Source organism: Oncorhynchus keta, chromosome 14 (assembly GCF_023373465.1).
Source record: "Oncorhynchus keta strain PuntledgeMale-10-30-2019 chromosome 14, Oket_V2, whole genome shotgun sequence".
Lineage (NCBI taxonomy): Eukaryota > Metazoa > Chordata > Actinopteri > Salmoniformes > Salmonidae > Oncorhynchus > Oncorhynchus keta.
The window spans coordinates 67,295,655-67,318,298 of NC_068434.1; the positions used below are offsets into that span (position 1 = coordinate 67,295,655).

Here is a 22,644-nt window from a genome sequence, read left to right on the forward strand (position 1 = left end):
CGGAAGAGCACGCATTAGTCCCCACTTGTTTGACTGTGTAGAGAGCATAAAAAACAAAGCTGCCTAGTGGGTTTTCATGTTGAGAATATGCCTCTGCATTTGACTCAAGCCTTCACTGTTTTGACAGGCAACAGAGGAGGAAAGTGTTACTTCAAAACAGCGGGGTGCAATTTTATCTCCCATGATTACCAACTCTTGTCTACCCAGTAGGAGCATAAAAGACCCTCACTCCCCCTCTGTCTATCTGTGGTTCTCACACTATAAAGTTACATTGTGAAAAGTGTCATCTTATCCCATTGTTTGCTTCACAGATGCTTTTATCTGGATCACATTGTATTGTTGCTGTCACATCTGCTGTTGCGTTTGGAGGTCTGCCAGGGACATTAACATAACAGCCACCTCAACATTGAGACTACAAATTGCCGAAGTCTCTGAGAAACATACAAATCTTTTTAATATAGCTAGAATGTTATTGCTATGAATGTCCACTTCTCTAAATCAGGTCCCTTCTTTCCACACTCCGCTCACAATAGGTCTGTTTTCTCCCCAGGTGTAAAAACATCACGTATCCATCTAACCTCCCTCAAGTTAGCATTGTGTTTATCTTTGTGAACGAGGCCTTGTCCGTCATCCTGCGTTCCATCCACTCTGCTATGCACAGGACCCCCTCCTACCTCCTCAAAGAGATCATCCTGGTTGATGACAACAGTGACAACGGTGAGCATCATTAGACTATAGTACTGAAATGACCCATGATGAAAGTGTATTGCAACCAAGTGTTTTGTCTGAAGCAGCTGTAGCTTGCCCATATTTTGTTTAATTGCCTTTTCCTTTGAGAACTTGAGCAGTGGTACTTTTCTTTCGCTCTGGGCCTTGGCTCTGTTGGCCTCCAGTTTCTGTGGGAATCTTCTAGTCTTAGTAATTACCCCTTTGGTTCTCTAATCTCTAATCTCTAATCTAGCTCTTTAATGTCCTTAATTATGGGCTGTGCTCACTGGATTTAAAGGATAGGTGAAAGAATACTAATTAGCAGGAAAAGCAGGGAGATCTGCCTGATGGTAGATTACCATCCAGAGGTAATTAAGTATTTTGAATTGTATTATGGCCTCCCAGCTGTGTGAGTCCACTGGTTCTGAGCTCTGTCTCACACTGTGCCTGGTTTAAAACACCAGCTGATCCTATGGAGTCTCACCACAAGCACAGTCTTTTAAACAGTGCAGCTGTATCGATGAGCGGCCTGTGTCTACTGTTACTAATGACCACCGTCACACAGACGGGTGTGGAGGGGAAGGCTGATTAAAGATGAAGCCAGCTGTGAGATGTAGGCAAACCTCCTGCTGTTGTAGAGTTTGTGCAGGACGACATCACTAAAAGTCAATAATGCCAGCTATCAGTTGGTGCAGACTGCTGATTGGAAAGGATGCTGTTGGGTGGGTCAGTGTGTTGGGTCAGCCAGAATAACCTCATACTCTCCCTGCTGGGATAAGAACTAATTTAAAGATATCCCTCTTTCTCTTTCCTTTTCTCCCTCGTCTCTTTTCTCCTCTCTATCCTGCTGTGCACTCAACCTCCTGCACCCTTCTGCTAATCCATAGGTACCTGAGGAACACTTTATTGCCTCTGAGTTGACAGCCTCCTGGGACAGTCCATTATTACCTGGGTATGGGGGGCGGGGGTAGGCTGAGTGCCCCTGTATGGAGATGCCATCTGTTCCCCCTAAGTGAGGTGAAATTCCAAAGGTTGTTGCCATCCTCTCTCAGCTCAAGTGGATTACCGTGTCCCATGGAGTCTTTGATTTTATCACGTAATTGGGAGGCAGAGAGCCGCCCCTGAGGTCCCTCAGGAAAGCTAGTCACGCTGTGACATTTTACTAATGGCATTGCAACCTGTTTGCCAGGGCATTCTGTCAGATTCACTGTGATAGATTTACCCTTATCATTATCGTCATGATTTCTAATCTTATCTCTACTAAACGTTGTCAGACTGTTGACCCATGGTGCTGCCGAGGCCGTTTCAGGGGGTCACCATCTAGCTGCGGTCCTCCAGCACCAGGAGCATCATAATGGGAATCTCTGTCTGCAGAGCGAGTTCACCTCCACCTCCACCCAGCATTAGCATGCAGGAGACAATGTGACCGTTGAGGGGAAGAAGGGCCAATTTGCCTGGCTGATTGGATGATGTACCCTGCCTGAGGAAGACATGTCTCCATGCCACAGGGACTCTGACAGGTGTCCAATCATCTGACTGATTGGAGGAAGGCTCAAGATTTCATTGGAAGCCAAGCAGGATTTGGATTGTCTGCCAATGACTCCTCAGTGTTTCAACATTGAGCTACACACTACTGTATTTAAGGATAATTGTAAACCGCAGAACTTATATTGTTTGGAATGTTGTCAGTCCTTAGTTGAACCTGTGATCTTGTGTATTTCTCTATTCAAATTAGCATGAGGTCATCTGACAGGGTTGTATCACAGAGTGAGTTTCTAAATGATTATCATTACGAACAGGCAATGAGAACCCCTTAGGTACATCCTAACAGAGAGTAGAATATCTATGAGGGTGTCATGCCTTGTTATCCAGCTACTCTCCATTGCAGGGAGAAAGGCCTTATATCACAGGGCAAGAGCAAGAAGCATGAAGGAGGATCCATCTTTGTCCATCTACTCTCTCTGTCGCTCTCTGGTCCCTCATCGTCTCTCAGACTCCACACATCAGTCCTCTCTCGCACTCGCGCTCTCTCTCTCGCTTTCTTTTCTCTTTCCCTCGCTCTCTCGGTCTGGGCGGAGTGACGAGGATTTGTTCATGTATTACATTCACAGCCCTGACAGAGTTGCCAACCCAGGCTCATGAGTGATGGATGGCAGCCTCTGTGTCTCGCCAACTCCCAGCTTTTAACTACAGAACATACAGAAACTTTGACTCAACAACAAGGATTGGGCCCATCCCCCCTGGATTATAAACTCCTCAACGGTGCCCAATTTAGAAAGACACATTTGGAATATAGGAAATGGCTTAACAGTGAGTTCCAAAAGTATTGGGACAGTGACAAATTTGTTGTTGTTGTTTTGGCTCTGTACTCCAGCACTTTGGATTTTAAATAATACAATGACTGTAAGGTTAAAGTGTCGGCTTTAATTTGAGGGTATTTTCATCAGCTTACTAAACAAGCTGACAGTCTGCACTTTAACCTCACGGTCATTTTATCATTTCAAATCCAAAGTGCTGGAGTACAGAGCCAAAGCAACGACAGTCAGTCCCAATACTTTTGGAGCTCACTGTATATCATCACCTATTCATTATGCTTCTTATACAGATGTAGGATCTTAATTTGAGCCAGTTTGCTACAGCAGGAAAATCATCCTGCAGCTACAGGAAATGTGAATTATGATGTGTATTGTAATTAATTGATATTTTGTAGGGGTTAATACATTTTTCGTAAGAGAAAAATCAAGTCTGAAATTTCGAAGTGGAAATTACAAACTTCAGAAGACTTTTTAAACCTCAACACTTTTAAAGGAAAGTTATCATGCAACAGGGTGATCAAATTAAGATCCTACATCTGTACTGTGCATTTGCTTTTATAGCAACCTATTATGTCCATGATTCTGCAGTCTTCATTAGCTTTTTCCACAAATTTACAAAACAGAATATTTATCAAAGGAACTTTGAATCTATATGAAAAACACTTTGCACTTGATGACTCTAACTGTAGGACTGTGCCTATTACATTCAAACATGAGAATTTCATAGGGAGCTTCAGTTAGGGTATCAGTCATAAAAGATTGATATTCTTGGTCATCAGCCGTTCCCAGGGTAATGAACGTGTAACTCCATGTGCTTTATTATGATTAATTAGAAACCATTAAACTTCATCATTCTTTTTCTCAATTCACACACATCGGAATCTCTTAATTATTAATTGTATAAAACAAATGACTTAAGGCGGCTGATGAAACGTCATCAGCACGTGCCCTTAAGGTGCCAATTGCTTTCCTGACGAGACTGATAAAGGGAATGATCTGAACAGAGAATGTCATTTAGCTACTCCCCATTCCATCACTGAACTGATATGTGGCACTCTGAAAGCATTAACGCAATTTGTGAAACATCTAGCAGCTTGTAACCAACGCTCATTTTCTGAAATAGAACAGCCCCACCATTCACAGCACGTCCAGTTGAGCTATTGAACTTACCCCAAAGATCGATGAGGGACAAATTTTGCTCAAGGATAAACAAAACGCTAGTGCGCTCAGCCAAAATGAACAACCATTTCAAGGGCAAGGTGTTGTGCTTCAAGGCAGCAAACAAGGTTCTCTCAGAACATGATCTACTTGACCTGAACTGGGACTGCAATGTACCATTGTATTATAAAATAATCTAATTCAGTCATGTACTTTTTTTTCAAATTCTGCTGCATGTATTATATTTGCTGAAAAATGTATCTTAGGTCTAGTAGAGATCTCATGTGCTTTTTTTATTCAGTGAGATTCTATAGTACCTGGATAACCGGGAAACCTAATGAGAATATGTGGTGGTTGTTAGATGTTTTAGTGAATGTTAGGAGAACATTCCAAGGATATTTCATCAAAAACATTTTGAATTAATGCTTTTGGGATGTTATCATCCGAATGTTCCCAGTTTGCTGGATCGCTACAAATGCATTCTCAAAGGTTCTTCAGTCGATCTCGATGGAGCGCAATCCCCATAGCGTTGTGTTGTAATGAGTGTACTGACTGAAAAGGGAACCACCCAGAAAATGTAGGCAGGGAGACCTTCTGTCCCTTTCTCTGTGGATCCATTAGTGTTTACAGTAAGTCATTACTCCCAGGTGGACTGTTTTAGTATGGTGAAATGTGTGATTATTGGATTATGGCTGCCAGCCATACACAGCACAGTAGTTGTAGTGCTTAGGGGTCCCTCTGTTCCTGGCCTGTAGTCATACCATCTGGTGTACATTGTGAGAGATGAATGATAGCACGTCAGATGCAACCAAGCAGGTGCCTGGTGGGGGTGTGCAGAGTCATTTACCACATCTTTCGACTTTATAATGATGCAGCAGAACGCTGAGACTTGGACTCTTCCAACGTGCCCTTGTTCATCTTCATACTGTAGGCATTTCTCTGGAAGTTTACACAACACAGCTCATTAAAGTGTGTTTAATAGTCTTTGTAATTGACTGAAACCTTTGGATTGGCTGGCATTTCATCGGCTGCTATTCCCCAATGTGTGATTACTCTGAATGTAAAGATTTCCTGTCCTGTAGAGTGAATTGTAATGTTTCAGGTTAAGTCAGTGGTACGCCAAAGTTGTTTCACCTGCGTGCTATCTGTCCGCTGACGTCAGTTGATATCAGGTGGTTGACCTTGTGTTTCCTTCAGTTGGAAACTTGGCATGTTGATTAGTAAGACCTTTACAGGTTGAAATGGCAGATTTGGACACTGATAAGCGCCTAAATTGGAATGCAGTGGCTGCACAGTTACATGCTATACATGATGTCAGAGCTCAGGGTCTTTACAGCTCATTGTGGGTTTTGAATGACTACCGTTCTGAATTTGAGCTCCGCGCACGACAAATGTTTTTCTTCTCATTATCAAAAGTTGAAGGAGAGGCCACGTGACAACATTTCAGTTTACATAATATGTATATTCACTTTTCAATTCACATTTGCAATGGAACGTCATGTGCCGCAAGAGGGTTCGGCGCTCGGCAACGGACATTTTACCGTAAATATTCCTATGAACTATCCCAGTAGACTATAGCCACAACCAGTATGCTTCAACTATGCAAGTGACGTTTCTTCTTAACCAGATTACACATTTGAAAAATGGAACCAAACCACATTATACTCTTGAATAAGGCAACAATTCACAAGCATGTGCAGTCAAGTTGGGCCAGTAACCGAAAGGCTGCCGGTTCAACTCCTGGAGCCGGTAAAAGGTGGAAAAAGCAAAGCAGTTAACCCCCCAGCAAAAATCGCTCCCCCGGGCACCGATGATGTGGACGTTGGTTAAGGCAACAATAAGGCAACTATATATAGAGAGATAGAGAGAGAGATATATATATATATATCTCTATCTCTATCCCCGCTTCTCCGCTCTCTCCACTGGCTTCCAGTTGAAGCTCGCATCCGCTACAAGACCATGGTGCTTGCCTAGGGAGCTGTGAGGGGAACGGCACCTCAGTACCTCCAGGCTCTGATCAGGCCCTACACCCAAACAAGGGCACTGCGTTCATCCACCTCTGGCCTGCTCGCCTCCCTACCACTGAGGAAGTATAGTTCCCGCTCAGCCCAGTCAAAACTGTTCGCTGCTCTGGCCCCCCAATGGTGGAACAAACTCCCTCACGACGCCAGGACAGCGGAGTCAATCACCACCTTCCGGAGACACCTGAAACCCCACCTCTTTAAGGAATACCTAGGATAGGATAAGTAATCCTTCTCACCCCCCTTTTAAGATTTAGATGCACTATTGTAAAGTGACTGTTCCACTGGATGTCATAAGGTGAATGCACCAATTTGTAAGTCTGCACCAATAAGAGCGTCTGCTAAATGACTTAAATGTAAATGTCTATCTCTGAGGCGTCCCGGGTTCGAATCAAGGCTGTATCACGTCTGGCCCTGATTGGGAGTCCTATAGTGCGGCGCATGATTGGCCCACCGTCGTTCGGGTTTGGCCGGGGTAGGCTGTCATTTGTAAATAAGAATTTGTTCTTAACTGACTTGCCTCATTAAATAAAGCTTAAATAAAAAATGTGTCTCTGATTGACACTCAACATTAAGGATATTGGGGGTAAGGCCCTGCTATAGACTAGTGTCCTGTCCAAGGGGTTTACTTGTACATCAAGCTGCCTCATGCTACAGAAACAGGAGATAGGCTCCTATGTGCTGTTCCAGCTTGCACAAGCCAAGGCTACTTACTTACTTTACTCTGGGACCTGTGATGCCACCTCTGAAATCACCACACAATGTTAAAAATGTATATATCCTTTTTGTAGGATCTACTATTGACATTATACATTTATTTTGGTGGTGGGGGAGGGCTTCCATAGTTTACGTGGCTCAGTGCAGGTAAAAACTCAATAAAATCAGCCTCAAATACTAGGAAAATGTCTAAATTTTAGCGGTTTCAAAAGTATTGCTCTAGGAGTGTTGGGCTGAACAAAGAAATTCTGTTCCCACTGCCTTGATTCAAGGGGGGCAACTATCAGGTGAGCGTTGTGCTCTCCCTCTGAATGTAGATGTAGAATGTTTGCAAGTTCACATTATTAAAAACAGTATAGCCAGGGTATTCTCTCAACCTCTAGAGAATCTGTCGTGGTGTGAAAAGGGTCAAAGTTGCCCCCACCACTCCTGCTAATTGGGCAACTTTTTTATTGTTTGAGTGACGGAAACGGTGTGTGCATATGATGAGGACTCAATGTATTTTTGAAAGATGAGATTTTGAGGATTATAATAAATACTGCTTTGATGTCAAACAAGCAAGCCAAATGTGCACTTCACATTTCCATATCATAAAACTCATGTAATATACAGTGGTTTATGATCAGTTGCAAGATGCCATGGCATTATACACTGGGGTGTCCTAAACAGAATGAGCTTATGTTTGTTGTATTGTGAATACATTTTTTCCACAGAACCACACACAGAACCACACACAGAACCACACACAGAACCACACACAGAATGGAGTCATGCACTTATGACTCCATTCTATGCGCACACAAATGACAATCTGCTTCTCTGAATTGCCTTGTGAAAGCCTAACACTGTAAGATCATGTGTTATAATTTAGCTAGTCATGCTGGCAATAGAACAAGCTTTCAAATTATGCCCACCCTAACTCAGCTTCTGATTTGTAATGGATTGTTTTTGAATTGAGTAAACAGCAGCACTATTTGTGTGATGGCGTAGTTTTGTTTGGAACACAGACCTGCATCCCCAAGTGTGCTTGCTCAAGTTCATCAATGGCACATCTAGGAGAGCAATAAAAAGCACCTTGTAGTTGAAGACTCTTCTTTGAGTCATAAAAGTGCATTGAAATAACTTAGGAACTGTGCAGAGTTTGGAGAGGTGTGTGTGTGTGTGTGTGGCCATTTTGAGACACCAGATAGACCTCTTACCCAAACCCTTGTAATTATGTTGCATCTACCCCAAATTTCCCATGAATATTCTTATCATATTACTGAATGTATTTACAGATTTTGTTATTAACAAATGTGGCAAAAAGTACAGTAAATAAAATCAACAGTAATGTTTGTATTGAGTCTTGTGTCAGGTGAACTGTTGTGTCCTCACCTTTAGTGGCTAACACTAATTTCCCCATAATCTCCAAATTGTTCCCTTTTAAATGCTACCATGGTTATGCATACAGTATGCTTTCCATGTTTCTTCTGTAAGGAACATTTTAATTTGGCCCTATAGGCCAATACCCATGAGTGTAAGGGGTTAGAGAAAAACAGTCTTTGGTTGACCTCTATAGCAACACTTTACAAGCTGTGGCACTATGCCACCATCTTTATTTAGGCCCATTCATTTCCATAAACCTACAGTTTGTGTGACTCAAGCCTAATGTTGAACTGATGATGTAGTGACTTGTTGGTTTGTCGAAAAGTTAAATACTCTACTGAGGCCAAAAGCACCAACTGTGCCCAATTCCTGCTTTTACTTTCACTCTTTTGATAGAATTGCGGTTTGATTCTTCAGGATTGCAATATCCCCTCAAGCACAGCGAGCCCTATGGAGCCCTACAACTGGAGGCAAGTTCTTTGGTCTAGTGATCAAAGCAGTGGAGCATGAGTGCTTTTTGGCTGCCTCCCCCTACCCTTAAATACCCCAAGGTGGAGAAGATGGAGTCTATTGGATGTGGTGTAGGCTATGTATCATCAGTAGCCTTTCTTACTTACCTCAGCAGAGATTGAGGAAACTCTAGGTTTAACACATTATTGTGTGTGTGTGTGTGTGTGTGTGTGTGTGTGTGTGTGTGTGTGTGTGTGTGTGTGCGCATTCATGCCTTGTGTCTGTGTGTCTCCTTTTTAGATGAGCTGAAGGAGAAGCTACAGGACTTTGTGTCTGAGACCAACAGCCAGCGTCCCGGCTTCATCAAGGTGGTGCGCCATGATAAACAGGAGGGTCTGATCCGCTCCAGGGTGAGTGGGTGGAGGGCGGCCACCGCTCCGGTTGTGGCCCTGTTCGACGCCCACGTGGAGTTCAACATAGGCTGGTGAGTCACATCACACACACACACACACACACACACACACACACACACACACACACACACACACACAGTACATTAACACACTTCCTTACACTGATTTGTGAAGCATATGGGTTCTCAGCTACAGCACTCTATGGCCATGCTCAAAGCCACATTTGATCGAATACTTTTTTTTAATAAAAAAAATAAAAATATTCACCTTTTTATTTAACCAGGTAGGCCAGTTGAGAAAAAGTTATCATTTACAACTGCGACCTGGCCAAGATGAAGCAAACCAGTGCGACAAAAACCACACAAAGTTACATATGGGATAAACAGTCGTACAGTCAATAACAAAAATCTGTATACAGTGTGTGGAAATGAAGGCAGGCAATCAATAGGCCAATAGTGCTGAAATAATTACAATTTAGCAATTTACACTGGAGTGATGTATGTGCAGATTAGGATGTGCAAGTGGAAATACTGGTGGGCAAAAGAGCAGAAAAACAAAAACAAATATGGGGATGAGGTAGGTAGGTGGTTGGTTGGGCTATTTACAGATGGGCTGTGTACAGTTGCAACGATCGGTGAGCTGCTCTGACACGTAAAGTTAGTTAGGGAGATAATGTCTCCAACTTCTGTGATTTATTATTATTTTTTTTGTGTTTTTTTTTGTTGTGATTTATTTATTTTAATTTTATTTTTTTGGCAATTTGTTCCAGTCATTGGCAGCAGAGAACTGTAAGGGAAGGCGGCCAAAGCAGGTGTTGGCTTTGGGGATTACCAGTGAAATATACCTGCTGGAGCGTGTGCTACGGGTGGGTGTTGCTATGGTGACCAGTGAGCTGAGATAAGGCAGAGCTTTACCTAGCAAAGACTTCTAGATGACCTGAAGGAGGTCATCTATAAGTGAACGAGGACCAGCCAACGAGAGCATACAGGTCGCAGTGGTGGGTAGTATAAGGGGCTTTGGTGACAAAACGGATGGCACCGTGATGGACTGCAATCCAATTTGCTGAGTAGAGTGTTGGAGGCTATTTTGTAAATGACATCGCCGAAGTCAAGGATCTGTAGGATGGTCAGTTTTATGAGGGTATGTTTGGCAGCGTGTGTGGAGGAGGCTTTGTTGCGAAATAGGAAGCTGATTCTAGATAACATTTTTGATTGGAGATGCTTAATGTGAGTCTGGAAGGAGAGTTTACAGTCTAGCCAGACACCTAGGTATTTATAGTTGTCCACATATTCTAAGTTCGAACCGTCCAGAGTAGTGATGCTAGTCGGGCAGGCGGGTGCGGGCAGCGATCGGTTGAAGAGCATGCATTTCATTTTACTTTTGCCTCCTGAGGTATAGGTAAGAGTTGCCAGTGTGGTGGCATGACATGTCTATGATGACAGTGTGGCAGGAAGTGTGCGATGCCTACTGTAGGCCCTACACATACTTCCCTGGGGTACAGCGATCATTGCTCTGACAGAGTTCTCATACCGTCGAATTGTGGTCTCAACAGCCTGACCCAAATCTGTCAGGGCCGTTTGAACAGCATCCAAAATATTTCTGTTTTTAATCTGTACTGATTCGGTATTAAACCTACATAGCACAAATGGCATCCCTCAGGAATGCTTTTACCTAGATGTGCACTTGCTACAGGCCGATTCATTGTTTCAGTCTGAATACTTGGCAGGTGTGCCTACGCACATGGTTTGTTCAGAATACAATAGATTCATTTTCCAAATCAGCTTCTACAAAAGAATCTGTTTTTAGTGTCACACACTAGATGGGTGCAGTGAAATGTGTTGTTTTACAGGGCCAGCCATAGTAGTACAGCATCCCTGGAGCAAACTAGGGTTAAATGCCTTGCTCAAGGGCACATCAACAGATTGTTCACTTTCTTGGCTCAAGTATTGGAACCAGCAACCTTTCATTTACTGGCCCAATGCTCTAACCGCTAGGCTACCTGCCACCCTGTCTCTACTTGTAACTATTGGTATGTAGCTAATCCAAGCCTTTACTGAGCATGATTGCACAACTATTGTATACTGTTTGCATTTGTTTTTTTGTGCTCATTTGGAGAAGTGAATCATTAACACATCTATGCTCTATTCTCACATTTCTTTTTTTCCAGTGGCTTAAACTTTACATATACATTTTAGTCATTTAGCAGACGCTCCTATCCAGAGCGACTTATAATTAGTGCATTCATCTTAAGCTAGCTGGGTGAGACAACCACATATTAGTCATTACAAATACATTTTCCCTCTAAAGTAGTTATCAGCAAAGTCAGTGCTAGTAGGATAATACACATGTTTATATTTTACATTTTTGGATCCATAGTTACAATGGACCCTGGATCTTTTTTAGGGGTTGTTACAGAAAGTTAATTGCAGAGTTTTTATTTATTGCACATGGTCCTCATGTGCATGTGTAGGGTAGGTAATTGATCTTCTCATGTACTCTAACTTAATTGCATTCTACTATGTGTTTGAAGGGCTGAGCCTGTTCTCATGAGAATTCAGGAGGACAGAACACGCATAATCTCTCCGTCGTTTGATAACATCAAATACGACACGTTTGAGATTGAAGAGTACCCACTGTCTGCTCAGGGCTTCGACTGGGAGCTGTGGTGCCGCTACCTCAACCCACCCAAGTCCTGGTGGCACCAGGCCAACAACAGTGCTCCAATTAGGTGGGTAGAAATATGAGACTTATGAATATATATTCTTTCAGCTCTTTTGTATGCAGGCAGAATGTGATGGTTGCGTTGTTTCATAACACCTGTTAAAACATGCAGTGTGTTTTCTGATTTACAAGGCAAATGCATACATACAGTATACATGCCAATTAAGTATCCAGGTATATTAGAATATACTGTAAGTAATGGGAACACAATATTATTTTGATAGATATATACATTTTATTTGGGGTAACAGTTTGCACAAATGAAAAAATACAGTATTTAAGTACAAGATACCGAGAGGATGACACGTGAAAGCGTAAAAACACTTATTTCCTCTTGTTGGACAAAAACAGGATATACACATTGAAATATACATTGATTGATTTAATTTGTTTATGCCTCCAAGTTATTATTTTTTTTAGTTCAGCAAAGTATCCAGTAGGTCGACTAACACATGTAAATACATGTATCTATTCCATGTGTGATGGTGTAGGAGCCCTTCTCTGATTGGCTGCTTCGTGGTGGACAGGCTGTACTTTGAGGAGATTGGCCTGCTTGACGAGGGGATGGAGGTGTATGGGGGCGAGAACGTGGAGCTGGGTGTCAGGGTGAGTAATAACGCCGCAGGCACAGGGCATTGTTCATTTAGGTAATGGCTCTGATCCTGGAGAATTAACAACGATAATAATCCACACTGTTTTTGGCAGCCCTACCTTTTTATGTAAAGTGTCCTCTGGCTCAAAGCGTTGTGCGGTCTGTAATTAGAACACATTAACAATGTATAGTAAGAGGACTAGGAGGAGTTATACCACCAAACTCATTTACATTTTTTCCTATTTCAGTCTTTAAAGGCCCCCTTATTTCCTAGCAAAGAAAAATGTCAGATTTAAATCAACACCTTTTATACACTTCAAAGACTGCTTTGGGTTGTGCCAGTTATATTTCTTTGTGTTAATCTTACGTCATATTTCCAGACTGTCGAGCATACCTCCAGTCAAGTATATTCCCTGTATGTGTGAGTGATGGTCCATTCCCCTGCTCAGCTCTGTCTCCGAGGCAGACTCAGTGTGATCTCAGCAGTACAATGAGCAGATGGGCCAGAGGAGGCACGACTTCCCCAGGGAGGTCTAATAATAACCCTGCTATACTCACTGTACACATACTGCCACTAAAACCGCAATCAACTCCAACAATAACACCCAGAGACGGGACAAACAGTCTTCCTCCAGCTGTACCTTTTTAGATGACAGTAGAGAGAGAGAGAGAGTGAGAGAGAGTTGATGCCAAAGTGGGGAAATATCCATCCTCTGTAATGACAGATGTAATCATCAGTCACTTTTTAGGAAAGAGGAGGGAGATTAGTCCCATAAGTCATTTTCCTCCAAAAAATTACATGCTTTTAAGATTTGGGGCTTGATAATGGCCCCGCTGATTGCTTTCTGCTGAAAATGTTGGTGAGTTTTATCACCTACATAATACATCAGTGTTCTGCATACTGCTATGTACAAACAGTTGATGAATAATTTCAGGTAACTACCTCTAAAAATAGAGACAAGGGAAATCTGTGCCTCCAGATGTGCTGCTTGAACCCTGTGCTGTTTTAATGGCTGGGGTCTATCTGGACTGAGTCCTATAGGAAGTGACCCCTGTTCCTTGGATGGAGGGTTAATGTGGTGTAGCTTGCAGCCCTTGTCTGTGTCCTGGATGTGTGGACTGATGGGAGGCATTGGTCTGACAGAAGGAGATGCAGTGAATTGAGAGCTGCAGGACTGGAGCCCATAGATTCCCTGGAACTGATCCCAGATCAGCAAGCGCACTGAGCTCCATCAGGGCCGGCCTCGTGCAGCATATTGGTCCTGCCTGCAGACCACCTGCCTGCACACACTCGGGCTGACAGCAGAACAGCGCTAAGGGACATTCACAGAGATACTCACACACAAGGCCAACACTGCTGCACAGTGCAGGTGACCTCTCTGGTCTAGGCTTGGGCTTAATCTGTAGGGGGATGTCCTGGGTGTATCAGGATGACAGCTGCACCATGTTCACATTCTGTCACTGGAAGAAAATATTCAAGGATCATGAAATGTCATATGAATGGCATTTACAATGAATGGTGTTCATTTATTTATTGTATGTGTCAGTCTTAACGTAATCGTCCCCTGTGTGCTGCTTTAGCTTGCAGAATGTGTTGCTAGGGAATGGAAATAGAGGAGCTAGAGGGTACGACATGTTTCTGTCCTTTCTGATGAAAAACCCAGCTGTAGATGGCGGCCAAATCTAAATTATTTTTCTGAAAGATAATCCCTCAAATTTAATTTGGTAATTAAATACAAAGCAGAAATGTACTTTGTTGTGCTAGATGGTGAGAATTAGGGTTTTATATTTTCCCAATATTTTACAAATGAGGGGTCACTTCTTGAGCATAAATCACTTTTCACCCGGGTAACCTTGATTGTCCCGCCAAAACCGGGAGTGTCATTCAAAAGCATTATAAAGTATATAAATTCGCCTATGTCTGCATTTGATTAGAGCTTTGATCGAAGAATTCAAGCCTGAGCCATTAAATCAATTTTATGAGCCCTACATTAAAGACATTTAATGAGCCCATGCCCAAAAAAGCCCAAATGGGTGTGCCGTTCAGTTTTTTGGCAATTTCTCGCATGGAATAGCCATCATTTCTCAGAACAAGAATAGACTGACAAGTTTCAGAAGAAAGTTATTTGTCACTGCACAAATGCTGATGCTCCAGATACTCAACTCTTCTAAAGAAGGACAATTTTATTGCTTCTTTAATTAGAACAACAGTTTTCAGCTGTGCTAACATAATTGCAAAAGGGTTTTCTAATGATCAATTAGCCTTTTTAAAATGATAAACTGGATAAGCTAACACAACGTGCCATTGGAACACGGGAGTGATGGTTGCTGATAATGGTCCTATGTATGTCTATGTAGATATTCCATAAATGATCTGCTGTTTCCAGCTACACTAGTCATTTACAACATTAACAATGTCTACACTGTATTTCTGATCAATTGTACAGTGGGGCAAAAAAGTATTTAGTCAGCCACCAATTGTGCAAGTTCACCCACTTAAAAAGATGAGAGGCCTGTAATTTTCATCATAGGTACACTTCAACTATGACAGACAAAATGAGAAAAAAAATCCAGAAAATCACATTGTAGGATTTTTAATGAATTTATTTGCAAATTATGGTGGAAAATAAGTATTTGGTCAATAACAAAAGTTTCTCAATACTTTGTTATATACCCTTTGTTGGCAATGACAGAGGTCAAACGTTTTCTGTAAGTCTTCAAGGTTTTCACACACTGTTGCTGGTATTTTTGGCCCATTCCTCCATGCAGATTTCTAGAGCAGTGATTTTTTTGGGGCTGTTGCTGGGCAACACGGACTTTCAACTCCCTCCAAAGATTTTCTATGGGGTTGAGATCTGGAGACTGGCTAGGCCACTCCAGGACCTTGAAATGCTTCTTACGAAGCCACTCCTTCATTGCCCGGGCAGTGTGTTTGGGATCATTGTCATGCTGAAAGACCCAGCCACGTTTCATCTTCAATGCCCTTGCTGATGGAAGGAGGTTTTCACTCAAAATCTCACGATACATGGCCCCATTAATTCTTTCCTTTACACGGATCAGTCGTCCTGGTCCCTTTGCAGAAAAACAGCCCCGAAGCATGATGTTTCCACCCCCATGCTTCACAGTAGGTATGGTGTTCTTTGGATGCAACTCAGCATTCTTTGTCCTCCAAACATGACGAGTTGAGTTTTTACCAAAAAGCTCTATTTTAGTTTCATCTGACCATATGACATTCTCCCAATCTTCTTCTGGATCATCCAAATGCTCTCTAGCAAACTTCAGACGGGCCTGGACATATACTGGCTTAAGCAGGGGGACATGTCTGGCACTGCAGGATTTGAGTCCCTGGCGGCGTAGTGTGTTACTGATGGTAGGCTTTGTTACTTTGGTCCCAGCTCTCTGCAGGTCATTCACTAGGTCCCCCCGTGTGGTTCTGGGATTTTTGCTCACCGTTCTTATGATAATTTTAGCCCCACGGGGTGAGATCTTGCCCCAGATCGAGGGAGATTATCAGTGGTCTTGTATGTCTTCCACTTCCTAATAATTGCTCCCACAGTTGATTTCTTCAAACCAAGCTGCTTACCTATTGCAGATTCAGTCTTCCCAGCCTGGTGCAGGTCTACAGTTTTGTTTCTGGTGACCTTTGATAGCTCTTTGGTCTTGGCCATAGTGGAGTTTGGAGTGTGACTGTTTGAGGTCGTGGACAGGTCTTTTATACTGATAACAAGTTCAAACAGGTGCCATTAATACAGGTAACGAGTGGAGGGCAGAGGAGCCTCTTAAATAAGTTGTCACAGGTCTGTGAGAGCCAGAAGTCTTGCTTGTTTGTAGGTGACCAAATACTTATTTTCCACCATAATTTGCAAATAAATTCATTAAAAATCCTACAATGTGATTGTATGGATGTTCTTTTTCTCATTTTGTCTGTCATAGTTGAAGTGTACCTATGATGAAAATTACAGGCCTCATCTTTTTAAGCGGGAGAACTTGCACAATTGGTTGCTGACTAAAATACTTTTTTGCCCCACTGTATATTCCTTGCATAATATTTCCCCTTAATGTCATTAGTCTAACTCCTATTTCTCTCTATTTTTGCTTCATTCCTTCCTCACTTCTAACAGTTACATGAAATAAGTTTTGTTTTTCTTCATCATTCTATTGACAGAATTAGATGCAGAAGGCTTTCACTTCTCTTCACGAAGATTGAATGATTATGAGTCTGAATAAATAACTGCTATAACCTACCACCATATTGTGTTCACTCTTCTGGCTGCTATATTTAACATTCCGCAAACGAGCTTCTGTCCCTCTTTGAATAGTCTATTGGTATAAGAAAAGCTAATCCAGCAAACTATTCTAGTCTAGATTTTCCTGCAGGGAACTCCAAGAGCTAAGGAGCATTTTTTTAAGGAGAGACCAGCGAGCACAGGTATGTGTGTATCGCGCAAGAGACAGATGCTATAAATTAGAAGCTTATTATGCATAATCCAGCATTAATTAGCTAAATATAAGGCTAATACTGCATTGAATGTATTACCCGAAGATGTAGGCTATGACATCTTTGGAAAGTATTGAGACCCCTTGATTTTTTCCCCCCACGTTTTGTTAGGTTACAGCTTTATTCTAAAATATTTTTTTAATCCTAATCAATCTACACACAGTACTCCATAATGACAAAGCAAAAATAGATTTTTAGAAATGTTTGCTAATTTAAAAAATATATAACTGAAATATCACATTTACATAAGTATTCAGACCCTTTACGCAGTACTTTGTTGAAGCACCTAGGCAGGGATTACAGCCTCGAGTCTTCTTGGGTATGACTCTTCAAGCTTGGCACACCTGTATTTGGTGAGTTTCTCCTATTATTCTCTGCAGATCCTTTCAAGCTCTGTCGGGTTGTGTGGGGAGCGTCACTGCACAGCTATTTTCAGGTCTCTTCAGAGATGTTCAAGTCCGGGCTCTGGCTGGGCCACTCAAGGACATTCAGAGACTTGTCCTGAAGCCACTCCTGTGTTGCTTTGGCTATGTGCTTAGGGTTGTTGTCCTGTTGGAAGCTGAACCTTTGCTCTGGAGCAGGTTTTCATCAAGGATCTCTCTGTACTTTGACTCCATTCATCTTTCCCTTGATCCTGACTAGTCTCCCAGTCCCTGCCACTGAAAAACATCCCCACAGCATGATGCTGCCACCACCATGCTTCACCGTAGGGATGGTGCCAAGTTTCCTCCAGATGTGACACTTGGTATTCAGTCCAAAGAGTTCAATCTTGGTTTCATCAGACCAGGGAATCTTGTTACTCATGGTCTGAGATTCTTTAGGTCCCTTTTGGCAAACTCCAAGCGGGCTGTCATGTGTCTTCCACCTGGCCATTCTTCCATAAAGACCTGATTGGTGGAGTGCTGTCGGAGATGGTTGTCCTTCTTGAAGGTTCTCCCAACTCCACAGAGATATTCTGGAGCTCTGTCAGCGTGACCAGCGGGTTCTTGGTCCCCTCCCTGACCAAGGCCCTTCTCCCCCAATTGCTCAGTTTGGCCATATGGCCAGCTCTAGAAAGACTCTTAGGGGTTCCAAACTTCTTCCATTTAAAAAGGATGGAGGCCACTGTTCTTGGGGACCTTCAATGCTGCAGACTTTTTTTGGTGCCCTTCCCAGATCTGTGCCTCGACACAATCCTGTCTCGGAGCTTTACGGACAATTCCTTAGACCACATGCCTTGGCTTTTCAACTGGGGGACCTTATACAGACAGGTGTGTGCCTTTCCAAATCATGTCCAATTTAATTTACTACAGTGGACTCCAATCAGGTTGTAGAAACATCTCAAGGATGATCAATGGAAACGGCATGCACGTGAGGTCAATTTCAAGTCTCATAGCAAAGGGTCTGAATACTTGTGTAAATTAGGTATTTGTTGTTTTTATTATTACTTTGCAAAACAAATCTAAAAACCTGTTCACTTTGTCGTTATGGGGTATTGTGTGTAGATGAATGAGGAAAACCTGTATTTATCCATTTTAGAATAAGGTTGTCTTAAACAAAATGTGTAAATAGTCAAAGGGTCTGAATACTTTCCTGATGCACTGTAGATATAGTATATATACATACATATATCTATCTAACAGAATTAGCTACTATATTTTGGATGCGATTTGAAGCCTGGTGGAGATGTGTAAATTAGATATGCATTCTGTCTCTATATTGCTGTAGCATAGACTATGCAGCAGCAACTGTAGGCCTTCCTGTCATAAGAAAAAAAGTTATGATGAAATGATAGCGCATCTCACAATGCGTGTAGACCTGTCTGTCCACACCCTGAGTGTTTATTTACCATGCAGAGGCCGTAGAGAAACCAGGTTTAGACATTGCATATAATTTAACAGTTCCATTTCATGCTGTTCACATGAATTATTTATTATAATTCACCGGTAACCGGGTTCCCCCCCATTCAACCCCATTGAGAATGTATGGCTTTGCATACATATTCTTTAACACCTGCACATTTAGGAAAATCAACACATACTGCACAGAATGAATATTAATGTAGCCTATGTGTCACACAGAAGTAATTTACTGAACATCAGGTAAAAGACTGTTTTACTATATTAGTTATTGTAGGCAGGAAATATTCCATAGATTCCAAAGGCACTTACACGCTGTATGTTGTGAACATCCTATTCACAATGTTGACGCAATAAGCCAATGGCTGAAACTGTCATAACACACAGTATACACAGCTCCTGTAGCATGAAATGCAAACTTGACATGTAGGAGAGAGAATAAGTGGGTTGTGAAATGGTTTTCCTGAAGGTTCACCTGAGGTCATGTGTCTGTAATCTGTCTGTCTGAGGTCATCATCTCTCTGTATCTGGCGTGTCCATACTCTGCACAATGCCGTAAGGGCTGAGAGATCAGAGGATGATAATGATGATGAGAGCAGTTTCTGAGGACCTTTACTTCACCTCTCCAATCAAAGAGTGATGAAGAGTTCTGTCTGTAGTGTATTAACACCAGTTCACTCAGGTCAGGGGAAAAGATCGACATACATGTACGTGACTTTTTCACAGATGCCTGTTTTGCACCTTCACTTTGTTTAGTAGAATCTCCAGATGGGGCAATGGGACTGTGGGTGTTGACATTGCCAATTGGTTAGTTTGCCATGGAGAAATGAGCACAGCAGAGGCGAGGAGGTGACTCTGGAAAGCAAGACTGAACGCCTCTGTGAGAGAAAGTGACAGAGTGCCTCGTCCTTGGAAATAGATCACAGCACAGCAGTCACAGACATCATCAATTACATGACTTGCGTCATTGAGCTGTATCACTCCTATAACACTGTAGTCTGACTGTTGTGGTCTGTAACTGTGTGCACTTGTTTCTCTCTCTGTGTGTGTGTGTCCTGTTTCGTATCCCCTGATAGACGACTTAGAGATTTCTGTGGCTGTCCCTGAGTGCTATAAGTAGACAGGAAGGTAAACTCCTTGCAGACAGCGGGAGCTGATCTACTCTCCATGCCAGTTCATGCAGTGCTGTGGGCAGCAATGTAGGAAATGATAACATTATGGAATGAGCATTACCTTTCCAGAAAATCTATCAGAACTCTGGAACAACATCAGAGCTTTGAAGTACATGTTTGCACATAGGACCTGATAAGAGGAGATGTGGAATGAATGTCGGTGTGCAGGAATTCTCAGGATGGAATGTTAGCCCGTTGAAGCCCGGTTAGATGTCAGTTAGTGCTGTGCTGTGGAGGGAGCCGAGAGGCTATGAGCTCTTCAGGGCCAGAGATAAAAACAGGCAAAGCACAGAGCCACAGGGGACAAAGAGCAGAGTTTTATCACAACACTGTGAATCACAGCATTACACTACGTCTAAGAAAGAACAGGAGATATGGCCATATTGTAGGAATGTTGTTACTGACATGCTGAATTCTCCCACTCCCTTTTTCTCATTCGCAAACACTCTCTCTCTCTCTCTCTCGCTTCCTCTTCCCCTCTCTCTCGCTCTTGCTGTCGCTCTCTCTCACATGCCTAGCAGCCATTAATCATGACGTTAAGCATAAGGCACTGGGACTCCAAATGTCATCACATATCAGCAATTAAAACTGTTAGACTACTAAGCCAGACACAGCATGTCAGATGTCAGTGAAGACATGGTGCTCCTTTTTGATGAGGCTTCTGGCACCCTCAACACCTCACAGTACGATCTGGATGAAGGAGTCTCCAGGTTCTCCTCTTCCTGGCTGCATTTGACAGGCTTTTTGGATCAGGTGGAGCTCATGTAGCCCTGTCAGCCTCAGAGTAAGAGGCTTCTGATCTGTCTTTCTACTGGAGCACCCTCTGGAGCTCTAGATCTGCTCTAGGTCTTTTCCTGCCCGGCAACATGATTAACCAAGCTCTGCTCTGTCTTTTTATATGTAATACCAGGTGTGGCAGTGTGGGGGCAGTGTGGAAGTCCTGCCCTGTGCCCGTATCGCCCATATAGAACGTGCCCACAAGCCCTACACTGAGGACCTGACGTCTCACGTGAGACGGAATGCCCTGAGGGTTGCGGAGGTCTGGATGGATGAGTTTAAGAGCCATGTGTATATGGCCTGGAACATCCCTCAGGAGGTGAGTTTGTCAGCTGCTAACTGAACCAGGGCTACTGAACCATGTCTAATGGAGGGTGGGCAAGAGGTCAGGGTAGGAATATTGTCTCGCTAGTGGGGATTTGTAAATAAAGAGTGATGTATAGTGTAATATGTTAGTGTACAGGTTTAGGATCTTCATTTGATCACCCTGTTGCAGGAGAATGTTCATACAATGCAGGACATTTGAAACTTGTAGAGTATCTGAGGTTTAAAAAGGCTTCTGACGTTTGTAAATTCCACTTTGAAATGTAAGACTTAATTTTCCCTTATGAAAAATGTGTCAGCCCCTAAAAGAAATGTGCATGTATTATAATCAACATAAATTATCCTGCTGCAACAGGACATTTTAATTTTCTGCTGTGGCAAACTGGCTCAAATTAAGATCCTACACCTGTATTGTGAAAAGAACTGTTACTAAAGTTATTTTTGTAGATCCCAATTGTATATGGCATTGTGTGTGTGTATATATACAGTTGAAGTTAACATACACCTTAGCCAAATACATTTTAAACTCAGTTTCACAATTACTGACATTTAATCCTAGTAAAAATTCCCTGTCTTAGGTCAGTTAGGATCACCACTTTATTTTGAGAATGTGAAATGTCAGAATAATAGTAGAGTTATTTATTTAAGCTTTTATTTCTTTCATCACATTCCCAGTGGGTCAGAAGTTTACATACACTCAATTAGTAGCATGGCCTTTAAATTGTTTAACTTGGGTCAAACGTTTTGGGTAGCCATCCACAAGCTTCCCACGAAGTTGAATTTTTTGACCCATTCCTGCTGACAGAGCTGGTGTAACTGAGTCAGGTTTGTAGGCCTCCTTGCTCTCACATGCTTTTTCAGTTCTGCCCACACATTTTCTATAGGATGGAGGTCAGGGCTTTGTGATGGCCACTCCAATACCTTGACTTTGTTGTCCTTAAGCCATTTTGCCACAACTTTGGTAGTATGCTTTGGGTCATTGTCCACTTGAAAGACCCATTTGTGACTAAGCTTTAACTTATGTCTTGAGATGTTGCTTCAATATATCCACATAATTTACCCTACCTCATAATGCCATCTATTTTGTGAAGTGCACCAGTCCGTCCTGCAGCAAAAGCACCTCCACAACATGATGCTGCCACCCCCTTGCTTCAGGGCTGGGATGGTGTTCTTCAGCTTGCAAGCCTCCCCATTTGTCCTCCAACAATGGTCATTATGGCCAAACAGTATTATTTTTGTTTCGTCAGACCAGAGGACAAAAAGTACGATCTTTGTCCCCATGTGCAGTTGCAAACCGTAGTCTGGCTTTTTTATGGCGGTTTTGAAGCAGTGGTTTCATTCTTGCTGAGTGGCCTTTCAGGTTATGTCGATATAGGACTTGTTTTACTGTGGATATAGATACTTTTGTATCCATTTTCTCCAGCATCTTCACAAGGTCCTTTGATGCTGTTCTGGAATCGATTTGCACTTTTCGCACCAAATTACGTTCTTCTCTAGGAGACACAATGTATCTCCTTCCTGAGCAGTATGACTGCTGTGTCGTCCCATGGTGTTTGTACTTGCGTACTGTTGTTT

General features: G+C 42.5%; 1 protein-coding gene across 1 annotated transcript in view; it reads left to right on the forward strand.

Annotated features, from left to right (window-relative positions):
• LOC118393834 (polypeptide N-acetylgalactosaminyltransferase 18-like) overlaps positions 1-22,644 on the forward strand; it is an 83,470-nt gene that overhangs the window by 42,464 nt on the left and 18,362 nt on the right. The window contains exons 3-7 of the mRNA XM_035786949.2: positions 551-717; positions 9,035-9,218; positions 11,678-11,875; positions 12,360-12,474; positions 20,879-21,064. Coding sequence (XP_035642842.1) covers positions 551-717; positions 9,035-9,218; positions 11,678-11,875; positions 12,360-12,474; positions 20,879-21,064 — 850 coding nt within the window. The remainder of the gene's footprint in view (positions 1-550; positions 718-9,034; positions 9,219-11,677; positions 11,876-12,359; positions 12,475-20,878; positions 21,065-22,644) is intronic.